The 15,238-nt window shown below is 48.6% G+C and overlaps 1 protein-coding gene across 3 annotated transcripts in view; it reads left to right on the forward strand.

Annotated features, from left to right (window-relative positions):
- EPHX2 (epoxide hydrolase 2) overlaps window positions 1-15,238 on the forward strand; it is an 86,171-nt gene that overhangs the window by 14,183 nt on the left and 56,750 nt on the right. For all 3 annotated transcript variants that reach the window (XM_030817011.1, XM_003272906.4, XM_030817012.1), the window contains exons 5-10: window positions 50-172; window positions 5,149-5,223; window positions 9,035-9,130; window positions 9,638-9,716; window positions 11,361-11,395; window positions 14,206-14,232. In XM_030817011.1, the coding sequence (XP_030672871.1) occupies window positions 50-172; window positions 5,149-5,223; window positions 9,035-9,130; window positions 9,638-9,716; window positions 11,361-11,395; window positions 14,206-14,232 (435 nt within the window). The remainder of the gene's footprint in view (window positions 1-49; window positions 173-5,148; window positions 5,224-9,034; window positions 9,131-9,637; window positions 9,717-11,360; window positions 11,396-14,205; window positions 14,233-15,238) is intronic.

A 15,238-nucleotide genomic window follows, 5' to 3' on the forward strand; every position in this document is an offset into this window, starting at 1 on the left:
ATTCTGGTAAGTTTCTTTCTGGGATTCTCCCATGCTGTTTTGGGCTCAGGTCGTATTTTTGGATGACATCGGGGCTAATCTGAAGCCAGCCCGTGACTTGGGAATGGTCACCATCCTGGTCCAGGACACTGACACGGCCCTGAAAGAACTGGAGAAAGTGACCGGAATCCAGGTAACTTGACTTGCGAGCGAGCCAAGCTTCCTGCACTCATCTGTGGTTTCTGGACTCAGGAGAGAACCACGAGCAGAGAAGCTGCTGTCCATGGAGTCCGTGAATGACTCCCGGGCACTGCTGGTTGGGAGTCCATCACCCACTGTGCAGTCAGCACGATGTCCCTAAGGAGCATCTTGCCTCTTTCTCTGCAGTCAGTGAACAGGGAGACAATAATTTATACTAGTGTTCATGCCAGGGCCGGGGAACTGGCAGCAAGAGTGGGATGTTCAAGGCCATCCTGACCTCGCTTTTGAGAGTAATTGTGGAGAACGTTTACCCTAAGGATCAGGGCCCCTACCTGGCATGCCCGAGCATGCCTCTGGCACTCAGGTGCAGCCCTTTAGTTCCACCCAGCTCAGAGGGAAGCCTCTTAAGAAAAGCCTGTCCCTCCCTGAGGTGGTTGGGACCGCCGCCATGATGTCCCTGGGGTTGCCTGGGGATTAGCCTGCTCCTCCAGGTCTGAGGCACCTTTCTTTTTTGGGGTTGACCTAAGATCGCTGATCTCACTGAGTCCACAGCCTTCTGCAGAAGTGCAGCACCCTCATCCTGTGGGCACAGGAGAGAAGAGGCAGGAGAGAGCTGGCACTCAGCTGAGCCTGCCACACGTCCAAGGATGCACAGCCATTGCCTCAAAGGGAAGTGGGTTAGTTTGCTCGGGCTGCCATAACAAAGTACTACAGGCTGTGTGGCTTCAACAACAGACATGCATTCTCTCACTGTTCTGGAGGCTGGAAGTCCAAGATCAAGGTGCCAGCAGGGTTGGTTTCTCCCGAGGCCTCTGTCCTTGGCTTGCAGATGGCCACCTTCTCCTTATTTCCTCACTTGGTTTTTCCCTGTGTCTTTCGCTTCCTAACTTCCTCTTTTTATGAGGATACCAGTCAGATTGCACTAGGTCCCACCCAAATGACCTCCTTTAACCTTAGTTACTTCTGTAAAGGCCTAATCTCCAAATATAGTTGCATTCTAAAGTACTGGGGACTAAGGCTGGGTGCAGTGGCTCACTCCTGTAATCACAGCACTTTGGGAGGCCGAGGTAGGTGGATCAGTTAATGTCAGGAATTCGAGACCAACCTGGCCAACATGGCTACACCCCGTCTCTACTAAAAATATAAAAACTTAGCCAAGCGTGGTGGTGGGCACCTGTAATCCCAGCTACTCGGGAGGCTGAGGCACAAGAATAGCTTGAACCCAGGAGGTGAAGGTTGCAATGATTCAAGATCGTGCTACTGCACTCCAACCTGGACAACAAGAGCGAGACTCTGTCTCCAAAAACAAACAAACAAACAAACAAACAAACAAACAAAAAAGTATTGGGCACTAAGACTTTAACATGTGAATTTTGAGAGTGATACAATTCAGCCCATGACAAGACTGATTTTTTGTCTTTAATGAATAAATTAAAATGTACACCCAATGACTCCATAACCTTAAAGCATCTTGCCCAAGCTTTGTTCATTTGTCCTTCTACAAACCTGCAAGTCCCAGGCAACAGAGAAGAAAGCACATCAGACTTGGGCTCAGGGAACCCATGTGCCTGTGCCACTGGCTAGGTCTGTCCCCTCAGCATACCTGAGCCACAGATACCTGTCCTGTGAAACTGGGAAAGTAAAAACCATGTCTCACTTCTCTTTGTCTCAGGGGTATGAGGAAGAGGAAGATAGAAGGAAAAATGAACATCATCCCCCTGGTATTTTTTCATTGTGGAAAAATACATGTAACATAAAATTTGCCATCTTTGTGTGTATGTGTGTGTGCGCGTGCATGTGTGTGTGTGGACAGTTCAGTGATGTTAAGAACATGTACATTGTCGTGCAGTCATCACCACCACTCACGTCTAGAACTTTTTCATCTTCCTCACATGAAACTCTGCACCATCAAACACCAACTCTCCATTCAATGGCATGCCCTGGCCCCTGGCAACCCCCATCCTGCTTTTTTTTTTTTTTTTTTTTTTTTTTTGCTAGGGCTGTGTCTTATATAACACCTTCAGCTGCTACCTACAGCAAGCTGCCATAGACTGTGTGTCCTGGCAACCCCCATTCTGCTTTTTTTTTTTTTTTTTTGGGCTAGGGCTGTGTCTTATATAATACCTTCAGCTGCTACCTATAGCAAACGTGCCATAGACTGTGTGTCCTGGCCCCTGGCAACCCCCGTCCTGCTTTTTTCTCTATGAATTGGACTCCTCTAGGGACCTAATGTAAGTGGAATCACAATATTTGTCTTTTTGTAACTGGCTTATTTCACTTAGCGTAATGTCTCCAAGGTTCACCCATGTTGCAGCATGGGTCAGAATTTCCTTCCTTTTTAGGATAGAATACTAACTATTCCACTGTAGGGATAGACCACATTGGGTTTATCCACTCAGCTATCCAAAGATGCCTGAGTTGCTTTTGCCTTTTGGCTATTGGCAATAGTGCTGCTATGAATGTGAGTGTGAGTGTATCTCTTTGAGACCCTGTTTTCAGTGCTTCTGTGTGTATACCTACGATTGGAATTGCTGGATCATATGGAAATCCTATTTTTCTTTTCTTTTATTTATTATTATTTCTTTTTTCAGACAGAGTCTCGCTCTGTTGGCCAGGCTGGAGTGCAGTGGCACAATATTGGCTCACTGCAAGCTCCACCTCCCAGGATCAAGCGATTTCTGGCTAATTTTTGTATTTTTGGTAGAGACAGGGTTTCCCCACGTTGGTCAGGCTGGTCTAAGTGATCCACCCACCTCGGCCTCCCAGAGTGCGAGGATTACAGGCGTGAGCCACCGTGCCTGGCCAAAATTCTATTTTTAAATGTTTGAGGAAATGCTGTGCTGTTTTTCACAGCAGCTATACCCTTTTATATCCCCACAGAAAAATTACCCCTTCTTAAACAGGGGAGCCTGCGTCTCTTTCTCAGAGGAAAGCAGTGGGCGTCAGTCATGAACAGACTTTGTAAATTGCACAAACATATAAGAGGATTATTAAAGTAGGAACCCCCCACTTTTCCCACCCCCAAAAGCAGGGGCATCCCCTGGCGTATGACCTAGGAAACTGAGGACACATGGCAGGAGGGACCCTAAGGGGCACCAGCCCTGCTCATGGGCCTTGGCTCCCCCCCAACCATGGGCTCAGAGCCAGCAGGAGACACCAGCTGGCCCTCCCCCATCACACTGAGTCCCTCCCTGCCCCTGTCTTCTCCAGATGCCATAGAGATGGGAGGACTCACCTCCTGTGTCCCCCTCTGCAGATGCCCAGGCAGAGTCTTCCATGGTTATAGAGGAGGTAGATTTCTTAGCTTACGTCCCCATTTTAGAGGTCACAAAACTGAGTCACTGAGGAGAATGAATTTTGTGTTGGGTTACGCCTTTAGGACTAAAAGTGACCAATCCAGCAGTAGGATTCACAGCGTGTGCAGCAGCAGAGTTGAGGCATAAGGCGATTTTCACGTACATATGCTCAGTAGTGGGCTCCTTGTCATTTCTGCCTCAGGGAACCTGAGTCCAGTAAGGTACGAAAGCCTCCATAAGGACTCCTTGTTCAGGAATTTCCTATTTACTGAGATGGGTTAGTCTAAGCGCTCACGGACTCCTGAGAACAGGCCTGGGACCTGCCGGTGGAAGGCTATTAGGGGCTAGACTGTGTTCCCCAAAATTAATACAGTGAAGTCCTAACCTCTAATACCTCAGGATGTGACTGGGTCTGAAGAAGGGGCATTCAAGGAGGTAATGAAGTTAAAATCAGGTCACAAGGCTGAGCCCTAATCTCATCTGACTGGTCTCTTTAGAAGAAGGATTGATTAAGGACAGGAGCCGTGGCTCACTCCTGTAATCCCAGCACTTTGGGAGGCCAAGGTGGGAGGATCACTTGAGGCCAGGACTTCGAGGCCAGCCTGGGCAACATAGTAAGATCCTGTCTTTAAAAAAAAGAAATAGCTGGCCGTGGTGGTGCACACCTATAGTCCCAGCTACTTAGGAGGCTGAGGTGGGAGGATCCCTTGAGCCAAGGAGGTCAAGGCTGCAGTGAGCTGTGATCACATCACTGCATGTCAGCCTGGATGACAGAGCAGAGACCCCCAAAAAAGGGAGAAGAGGCAGAGATTAGGACACACACAGAGAGGTACCCGGGGCACGAGGACACAAGGGAAAGACCATGTGAAGACACAAGGAGAAGGTGGCCATCTGCAAGCCAAGGAGAGAGGCCTCAGGAGAAACCAGCTCCACCAGCACCTTGACCTTTGACTTCCAGCCTCCAGAACTGTGAGGAAATAAGTATCTGTTCTTGAAACCACATAAACTGGTATTTTGTCATGGCAGCCAGAGCAAACTAATACAAAGGCCCAGAGAGTTGGATTTTGGCCGACTTGAAGGAGAGACCTTTCAACAAAACTGTGCTGGAGTGACTGCTGTGTGAGCTTCGCATGGTGTCCCACATGAGCCTGGGCAACCATCTGAGGAGCTGCCACGGAAGCAAATAATATTAATTAAAGTCCAAATTCTCTGGCTTAGAGCAAGTGATTTTTGCTTCTTGCTTATATGGAGTTCAGTGGGCAGTGGCCAGGGGCTTTACTTCACGCAGTCATTCAGAGACTCAGGATGATGGAGGATGCACTGTCTTCTACCTGTGGTTTTCGAGGTTACACTGGACACCCGGCCGGAAGATGGGGAGTTGAGAATGTAGAGAATCATGTGGGGGGCTTAATGTGCCAGGCAGGAGGCTGCACTCTTCCATCTGCATCCGTGGGCCAGAACTCAGTCTTGGGGCTCCACTCAACTGGAAGGCAGGAGGGAGAATGGAGCCTGGCTGTGCTGGCAGGAGAGGGAGATGGGCTGGTCAGCCACCAGGAGGGCTCAGGATGGAGTGGCAAAGGTGATTTCCGAGGCCTCCCCTGGCGCCAGTGCTCAGGAGAGTCTCAGAAGGAGGCTGCGGCCGTCTCTCTCACTGTACCTTTCCTGCTTACAGCTTCTCAATATCCCGGCCCCTCTGCCAACCTCTTGCAATCCAAGTGACATGAGCCATGGGTACGTGACAATAAAGGTGAGTCAGTTTTGTCTCTCAGTTGGCTGAGTGCCCTCCCACCAGGTCACCTAAAACGACCTGCAGAGACACTCAGGAGGCTGAGCTGGGAGGATCACCTGAACCTGAGCCTGGGAGGTGGAGGTCGCAGTGAGCCGTGATTACACCACTGTACTCCAGCCTGGGTGATGGAGTGAGACCCTGTCTCAAGAAAAAAAAAAAAAAAAAAAGTGACCAGCAGTGACATTTGTTAAATATCGAGGGTGGTTGAACATCCACTATTTATAAGGAAGTGGTATTTCCCGCAAATCTCATTCCTCAGAAATCAGTGAAAGACAGACCCTGTCTCGGAATCTGTAAAGCAGTGTGACCAATGTGGCCAAACCCCCATAGAACAGCAGGCTAGGGGGCTTGGGCAGCCTGGGAGGCTAAAGCATGCACACAGCTGGCCTGTGTTGGGGAAGAACATGTTTTCATTCAACAGGCATTTATCGAACGCTTCCTCTGTGTCAGGCACAGGCCAGATACAAGGGGTGCAGTGATGATCAAGACAGACCTGTCCTCAAGGAGCCCACATTGAGGGCAAAGAGAGGGAAAGGGTCATTACAATGTTCTTTTTGTTTTAAAGGGTTATCGTAAGGCCAAGGCCACACACAGAGGGCCCTAGCTCATGGCCTGGCTGAGAGATCTAACTTGGCTCACTGACACAGAGCAGGGGTTTAGTACGTCCTCGTGGATTCACTTTGGGATCTTTCCTCTTTTGTCATTGGTCTCATTTAAATATGAAAGGATCTAAAGCAATGGGTCCACTCATCAGCAAAAAACGGCCAGACAGCCACTGTGCAGGCAGATAAACCCAGCTGGAATCTTGGTTTTGCCACTTAACTGAGATTGCAGCCTTGGACAAGCATCTTATCCTGGTGAGCATCAGTATCCACACCTTTATAATGAAATGATGATGATATCTCTCCATGCCGTTTCTGTGAGAATTAAATGAAGTGTTGTATGCAGACTATGGGGTATAGTATCCAACAGCCACGTGCTCCATAAACAGCAGCTGACAAACAGGAGAGCTGGAGGCTATGGCTGTGCTGACCTTGGAGACCTTGGGGACCCTTGCTGTCCTGGAGGAGAACCTTCAGAGAGAAATTCTGAGATGAATGGAGGGTCTTCCATGGTCCCAGGGATTTTACATTCACAGCCTCGGTGGTTTGGTTACAGCAAGGATGAGATGCCTGCTCAGAATGGGATCTGTGCTCAGAATGGGTTCTGCCAGGGTTCTGCTGGCAGCCACCACAAATATAAAGTGGGCATCCAAGCACGAGTGGGTTTGCATAGTAAGAAAAGGCTTTTCTGGGACTTAAAGCTACTGCTCAGCACCACTGACATCCCTTCTATAACTCTGGGTTCTCCTGAAGGGGTGAATGTTTAATCAGAGCCTTCAGGTCTCATCTCTCTGGTGGTAAAGAGGAGTGAGGGGCTTTTCACCCAGGGCTGGGGGCTGGGTTGTAACCGTGGACAGGGTTATTCTCGTAATTCCCTTAGGGTTTGCATATCCAGCCAGTTTCAAGAGATTCTTTATTTGACCTTGAAGGAGTGTGATCAGAATCGCTTTACCCCGCTTTGTCTTTCCCCCACCCCATATTTAAGAGCTGGCAGTGAATTTCTGGGGAGTCCCAGCTGCGCCAGGCTCTCAGGGGGCTGTTGTATTGATTGCCACTGAATCCTAAACTGGGTTGATAATAGATCTTTCTGTGTTCTGGCCTTATGGACATTTTTCTTAACACAGAAAAAAAATGAGATGGGAAAGGACATGCGTTTGCTGGGCTACTCAGCTGAGTCAATATGAAGCCGTGAGCCTCAGTATCCACAGCTTCATAATGAGATGATAAAGCTCAAGAGTGAGCTGTTTAGTTGGCATCTGTGCTAGAACACAGGCGAACTAGGATCATTTTGATCAGACATAAGTGTGAAACATTTCTCAGTGTAAGGTAGATCAAATTTAATGTCAACTTTTGCCAAGTGCTGAAGGAAAGACTATGGAACAAACTTTGATAAACACTGTAGTCCATGAGAAGGTCTGCCAGATGCCCACCTAATGTTTTCTTGAGCAAAATAGCTTGTTGGGAATTATGAATGAAACTTCATGTGGGGCCAGGTGTGGTGGCTCATGCCTGTAATTCCAGCACTTTGGGGGGCCAAGGCAGGAGGATCACTTAATGCCAGGAGTTCGAGACCAGCCTGGGTAACATAGTGAGATCCCCATCTCTAAAATTAGCTGGGGTGGTGATGCGCATCTGTGGTCCCAGCTACTTGGGAGACTGAGGTGGGAGGATTGCTAGAGCCCAGGAGTTCGAGGCTGCAGTGAGCTATGATCATACCCCTGCCCTCCAGCCTGGGCAACAACGTGAGACCATATCCCCCACACTGCCCAAAAAAGAAACTTCCAATGTGGGGCACAGCTTGGAGTCATCTAAGATACAGCCAAGTGGAATTGTTCCACATGAATTTCTATAATGTGACTCTGATTGTTCTCCTGCATTTCCTTTAGGATAGTGGAGATATGTAACTGGGGTAAGAACAAGGCACTTTGATTATTTGGTTCATTTGGCTGGACCCCACCATAATAGTCAAGGCTGCTTAGTGGCTGTAACAAACACCCTGTCCCTTTCAGTGGCTTCACACCAAGTGTATTTCTCGCCTACAGCACAGTGCAGTGCGGTGGGCTCTGTCCACACAGACATTCAAGCAACCAGGCTCCTTCTCTCTGCTGCCTCCACCTTCCTCGAGGCCCATGTCATTCAGGCAGAGATAGGCAAAGGGAGGGAGGCCACGCGCAGGAGGTTCTCGTGAGCCCTGGATACAGCACCTTTCCTCTGCTTGGGAGACACTGGCCGGAGCTCACTTGTGGGGCCACACCAACTGTAGGACGGGGAGGTGCTCTGCGAGATGCTACCTTGTGTCTGGAAGAAGATGGGAACACAGACTTTGTCAAGCCTTCACAGTCTCTGCCACACCCATAGCCCCCAAAAAGACTATGGGTGTGGCAAAGATTGAACAGATTTCACATTTAAGAAGTAAACAGCTCTTAATGAAACACTGATGGTATTGAGACAGCCAGGTGGGAGGGGGTCCCCAGAGAAACTCCAAACAGCCTGTGCACTGGGGTGGAGCCTCAGGAAGTTCTTGCCCTTTGCAGCAGGGAGGAGCCTGGCCCCTCCTCTTCCTGCGTGGAAACTGGGATTCCAACAGCGAGGCGGGAAGTGCTCTGGCAGGGAACTCTGGCCTTGCAGAGAGTCCCTGTTCCCCGTTTTTTTTCCTTTTCACCTAATAAAACCCTGCTCTTTACTCACGCTTCAAACTGCGAGCCTATATTTTCATGACCTTGGGAACAAGGACCCCATCTTTAGCTGAACTAAGGAAAAATCTTGCAACGATATTCTGCACATGACCATGCATATTATGCTCTGCACAGTCTCAGCCCCATGTTTAATATACTGAAAACACATCACAACAGCACCAGAAACTGTGAGAGTGTGGGGGCCTCGTAGAGAGGAAGAAGTGTGTTGTTTTGTTTTATTTTGTTTTCCAACATCATAATCTTTGCAGAATTCTTAGGTTATGGTAAGAGCCACCTGTTTTTATTGAGTAGGTTGGCCAGAGCCTCTTCTCAGCCATTTTCATGTAACATTGGGGTCTTTCACTGAGAAATCTGGGTCATGCACAATCCAGCAAAGGACTGAAGTGGCCCTGGCATTCTGCAGACGCTGTGGGGCCTGGGTCCACTGGGCCTAGTGCTTGGTCGCTGCCCGCTCCTCTTTCCCTTCCACAGCCTGGGGTCCGTCTGCATTTTGTGGAGCTGGGCTCCGGCCCTGCTGTGTGCCTCTGCCATGGATTTCCCGAGAGCTGGTATTCTTGGAGGTACCAGGTGAGGAAAGCTGGGGAAGATGCAACCGGTCAGGGTGAGGTCGGGGGAGTCTAGATGGTGTGGCCCGACGTGGACTGTCATGAGGAAGCTGAAACCTGACAGTGAAGCATTGTCTCCAAAGTGTGACCAGGTTGGGGCAGGAGAGTGACTCCAGACCTCAGGGCTATGCTAGGCCATGAGGCACTTTTGCAGATTAGAAAAGGGCAGACTTCTTTAAGACACTCCATGCCCCCTGCTGGGAAGTCTCTGTAATGAGTATAGAAAGCTGCAAGAGCTTTGCCAGGGAAGATGCTGTCTTAGATGTGGCATTTCTCCCGTGCACAAGCCCCACCACTGTCCACAGCAGCCCTGTATAAATGGGCTCATCTCAGCCCCATGGCAAAGATACCGGGTAGTGCCCTGTGGCTCTTGGTTTGAGCCATTTACAGGAAGAAGGGGATGGAGGGAAGCAAAGAGGGAGTATCCGCCTAGGACTCCCATGCTGGAGTGTGCCTGTTTGTTTTCTAGATCCCTGCTCTGGCCCAGGCGGGTTACCGGGTCCTAGCTATGGACATGAAAGGCTATGGAGAGTCGTCTGCTCCTCCTGGTGGGTGCGCTGTCTTGCAGCTGTCTTGTGCTGGTCTTGCCTTCTACCTGCCTGAGCGCTCCATGCCTCGGTGCTTTCCCTGGCCCCAGATCGGAGTAGCCTTCCCCTTAAGAGAGTCTGACTTCACCTCTTTCCTCTCCTACAGTGCCCTGTGTCTCTGCACTTTGGGCCTCAGATGCCCCTGCCCCCCACACTCTGAATACAGCAGCCCCAAAGGCTCATGCTCCAAGGGATCTCCCACTGACCATGGGGGATGGCGGACGTAGAATGTACCATCCATCTCCAGAACATTCTTCATCTTGCAAAACTGAAAGGCTGTATTCAGTCCTCAGTTCTTCCTCTCCCCAGCCCCTGGCAACTCCCGTTCTACTTTCTGTCTCTATGAATCTAACTCCTCTAAAGACCGCATATAAGTGGAATCATACAGTATTTGTGCTTTTGTGTCTGGCTTCTTTCACTTAGCATAATGTCCTGAAGTTTCCTCCATGTTATAGACGGCACCACAATTTCACAATTTCCTTCCTCTTTTTTTTTTTTTTTTTTTTTGAGGCGGAGTCTCACTCTGTCACGCAGGCTAGAGTACAATGGTGTGATCTTAGCTCACTGCAACCTCTGCCTCCTGGGTTCAAGTGATTCTCCTGCCTCAGCCTCCCTAGTAGCTGGGATTACACATGTGTGCCACCACACTTGGCTAATTTTTGTATTTTTAGTAGAGACCCACTTTGCGGGGTACATTTATCTTTCAGTTCTTGTAACTTTTCATGAATTATTTCTTTGATAATTTTTTCTTGTATTTTCCCTATTTTTGTTGTTCTTTTTCTTTTTGCTTTCTGGAATTGCTATTGTTAAAATATTGTTATTGTTAAAATTGCTATTATTTTTTAAATCATACTACCCATTGATTTGGGTACGATATGACCCAAAGTAATCTACAGATGCAATGCAATCCCTGTCAAAATCTCAATGGCATTTTTTACAGAAATAGAGACAGCAATTCTACAGTTCTTATGGACCCACAAAAGACTGCAAGTAGTCAAAGCAACCTTCAGAAAGAATAACAAAGCTGGAGGCATTTGAAACACACTTCCCAATTTCAAACTATATTATAAGTCTATAGTATGATACAAACAGTGTGATACAAACATAAAGACAGACATACTTCAGTGGAACAGAATAGAAAGCCCAGCAGTTGATCCACATGTATGTGGTCAACTGATCTTTGACAAGGGTACCAGGAATACAGAGTGGAGAAAGGACACTCTCTTCAAACAAATGGTGGTGGGGAAACATGAAAAAGAATGAAATTGGACCTTTATCTTACACCACACACAAAAATCAACTCAAAATGGATGAAAGGCTTAGATGTATGACCTGAAACTGTACAGCTTCTAGAAGAAAACACAGGGGGAAAGTTTGACATTGGTCTTGGCAATGATTTCACAGATGGATATGACATCAAAAGCACAGGCAACAAAAGCAAAAGCAAACACTTGAGTCTACCTCTGTCTAAGGATTTAATAAGTTTTTGTGGGTTTTTGTTGTTGTTGTTTGGTTTTTGGTTTTCTTTGCAAAAGGGCCCTTTTGATGTGTTGATATATTTTAAGTAACGTGAATGAAATATGTTTCTTTTATTTTTAATTGCAGAAATAGAAGAATATTGCATGGAAGTGTTATGTAAGGTAAGAAGAATCTTGGGTAACATCTTCCCCATCCTGTGATTTTTGTTGCTATAAACCCGAAGCTGGGGTATCCATTCAAATTTTAGGGAAGCATCATTTCACAGCCTCTGGGTATAAATTCCTACTGAAAGTCGAACAGTATTTCCAAATGATAGCCAACATGTATGCAGCATTGACTGTGTGTCAGGTCTTCCTCCAAGCAACTGATAGAAGAGAAAACTGAGTCATGGGAAGTTAAAGGTAATTGCCTGAGGTCAGCAGCCGGTAGAGCCAGGTTGAAAGCCTGCAGTACTGCATTCGATGGCCTCACCATCTAAAGCATTGAAAAAAGTCACTTTATTCTGGTAAAGACATTGTTGGCCAGACCTAGGCCAGACCTGTGCAGACTGTGACCAGCATGGAGTTCCTGCTCTGAGACAGGTGTAAGCACCATCCTGGAGAGGGGCCCCTCACTTCAGTGCTGGCAGGGGAGGCCGAGGCCACCGTGAGGAGAGACTGGGTCCCAAACCTCCACACAGCTCAGGAGCAAAAGCAAAAGCTGGGGGAGCCCAGGGGAGGAAACAGCCCCCAGGTTGGCTGGGGAACTAGTAATGCTGCTGGTGACACTAGGATTACAAAAGCCTCCATCTCTGTCACAGCCCTGTGGGGGCTCCTCCCCCTCATGTGTGCCCCCCAGCTTCATGCGCTGGCTTTGGCATCTCAGAAGCAATCATGGGTAAAAGTTCCATTTCCAGGCAGGGCTGCTCCTCCTTCCTCAGTTTTCCAGTCTTTGCCTCTTGCACTCTGCTGCTCCTGATCCCAAGTGTCTCCCCCAAAGTCGTACCAAGGTCTCACCAATGACCCCAGGAGCCCCTATCCTGCTGTTGTCCTCTAACCTGGACCTTGCTTATTTCCATCAAAATCCATTCTTGAGACAGGGACATTGGGTCACTTAGGAGAACTGGTCTCTTGAAGAAGGTCCTTTTACCAAAAACAAACAAGATGGTGCTCCCATCCTACTGTTCCACCTTTGAAAAATCATGAGTACATCCACAGCTAGGTATTTACCCAAGAAAATCAATGACATGTGTCCACAAAAATACCCAGATACAAATGTTCACAGCAGCATTATTCCTAACAGCCAAAAATGGAGACAACCCCCATGTCCATCAGCTGATGGATGGATAAATAAAATGTGGTCCATCCCTACAGTGGGACACTGTTCAGCTATACAGAGGAATGACGTGCTGGTGCAAGCTTCAGTGGGAATGAACCCTCAAAAGACGATGCTCAGCAAAAGAAGCCAGTTTCTGTGTCAGGACAGTGGGTGGTGGGGGCAGGAATGCATCATCCCCAGGGTGGAATGAGCCTCTCACTGCTCCCCTGCAGCAGCACGAGGGCAAGCTTTACAGGGCAGCTGTCTTCCATCCCCCTCCAGGGAAGAGCCCAGGCTTGCTGTCTTACAATGGTGATGGGATAGTTAGGGATATGTATTGGCGTACACTGAATAGCTCACTGTGTGTGTGTTTGGAGTCAGCTTGGTTCCTGAGAGGATGCTGGGAAGGGAAGGGTGATGTCATGAAGACTGATGAATGATGGACGGCTGCACTGCTCAGCCTGGCTACTGTAACAAAGCACCACAGACTAGGCACTTCAATGATAGACGTTTATTTTCTCACAGTTTTGGAGGCTGGAAGTCTAAGATCAAGGTCTCGGCCTCCCCTGCCAGCACTGAAGTGAGGGGCCCCTCTCCAGGATGGTGCTTACACCTGTCTTAGAGCAGGAACTCCATGCTGGTCACAGTCTGCACAGGTCTGGCCTAGGTCTGACCAACAATGGCACAGTTGGTTCTCTGAGGCCTCTCCTGGGCTTGTAGATGCCACCTTCTTCCTATGTCCTCACGTGCTCGTCCCTCTGTGCGTGTCTGTGTCCTAATCTCCACCTCTTCTGTTTTCTTTTTTTTTTTTTTTTTAATAAGCAACAGGATCTCCCTATGTTGCCCAGGTTGGTCTTCAACTTCTGGGCTCAAGGGATCCTCCTGCCTCGGCCTCCCAAAGTGCTAGGATTACAGGTGCGAGCCATTGCACCCAGCCTAATCTCTTCTTCTTTTTTTTTTTATTTTTATTTTCTTTATTTTTTTGAGATGGAGTCTTGCTCTGTTGCCCAGGCTAGAGTGCAGTGGTGCGATCTCAGCTCACTGCAACCTCCGCCTCCTGAGTTCAAGCGATTCTCCTGCCTCAGCCTCCTGAGTAGCTGGGATTACAGGCGCCTGCCACCGTGCCCAGCTAATTTTTGTTTTGTTTTGGGTTTTTTTTGAGATGGAGTTTCACTCTGTTACCAGGCTGGAGTGCAGTGGCATGATCTTGGCTCACTACAATCTCTGCCTCCCGGGTTCAAGCGATTCTCCTGCCTCAGTCTCCCACGTAGTTGGGACTATAGGCATGCGCCACCACGCCCAGCTAATTTTTATATTTTTAGTAGAGATGGGGTTTCACCATGTTGGCCAGGATGATCTTGATCTTTTGACCTCATGTTCTGCCTGCCTCGGCCTCCCAAAGTGCTGGGATTACAGCCTTGAGCGACTGTGCCCGGCATAATCTCCTCTTCTTACCAGGACTCCCAGACCCATTGGATTAGGACCCACCCATATGGCCTCATTTTACCTTAATCACCTCCTTAAAGGCGGTATCTTCACAAACAGTCCCATTCTGAGGCCCTGGGGGTAGGACTTCAACACAGCAGTTTTGGGGATGAGGCAGTTCAGCCCATCATAAAGGCCGAGGCAGGCGGGTGCGGTTGCTGATTTTGCCTGTGTGTGTCTTCTTTCTTAGGAGATGGTAACCTTCCTGGATAAATTGGTAAGTCATTATTTTGAACTGATATCTTTGGAGAATTCCTTTGGGGCCTGGGTAATTAAAGAAAAGGCGTCAGCTTCGAGCAGAGGTCACGGGCAGGGAGGGCACATTTTGGGGCAGTTTAGAGCAGAGTGGGCATGGGCAGGGAAAATCACAAAAACAAATGGCAAAGAGCAAGGATTGCTTGGAGAACAGGATGGAGATGAGCTCATTTATTTGTCTTTTAATGAAGGGCAGGTTCCAGGGAATGGGACCAGGGAAGATAGCCTTGAGTATCAGGTAGAGAAGTTTGGAAAATAACCCATAGCCTAATATTTCTCAGCTCTTTAAACTTTCATCCCTTCTGACACTCCTAAAACCTCCTGCTTGCATTTGACATTGTCGTGAATGTCAAACCCAATGATACCAAATGAAAGCAAATCAGCAGTGGTGAGCTGAGAATGCGCTTTTGCAGAGTACACTTCCCACTCCCAAGACTGCATGGTATAACAGCCTCCCCTTCCCCCAAGTGAGGTCAGAGGGGCAGAATGGACGGAGGGGTCAGGCCCAGGCAGAACAGCAGCAGTGGAGGACAGAGAAGGACTGTGGAGCTGTGGGACTTAGGGCCTCTTAATTGGATGTGGGAGTCAGAGAGGATCTAGGAGGCCAACCTCTGGTTCACCAGCAGGGCGCTGTGCCTGACACGGCAGGGAAGAGACCGTGAGAATATCATGGTCCCTGCCCTCCGCAGATTCTCAGTTTCCTGGGATTAGGTTTGGAACTTTTGTGTGTGATGGGGACAGGGAACAGGGCATGGCCCAGAGTAGCCACCCAGTCCTGACTCTGTACAGCCTTCTGTCTAGAAGCATGTCCCTTATTGTTAAGAGAGTGACTCTGGGGTTGCTGCCAGTGGGGTCAGTGTGGAGGGAGGTGCGGATAGGCTCTGCCATCTAGGTTTCGCTCTGTGATGTTTGTATGACGAAACCACCTGACACATTTCTGAGAATGTGTCCCCCTTGTTAAGCGACAC

This window comes from Nomascus leucogenys, chromosome 8 (genome assembly GCF_006542625.1).
Source record: "Nomascus leucogenys isolate Asia chromosome 8, Asia_NLE_v1, whole genome shotgun sequence".
Lineage (NCBI taxonomy): Eukaryota > Metazoa > Chordata > Mammalia > Primates > Hylobatidae > Nomascus > Nomascus leucogenys.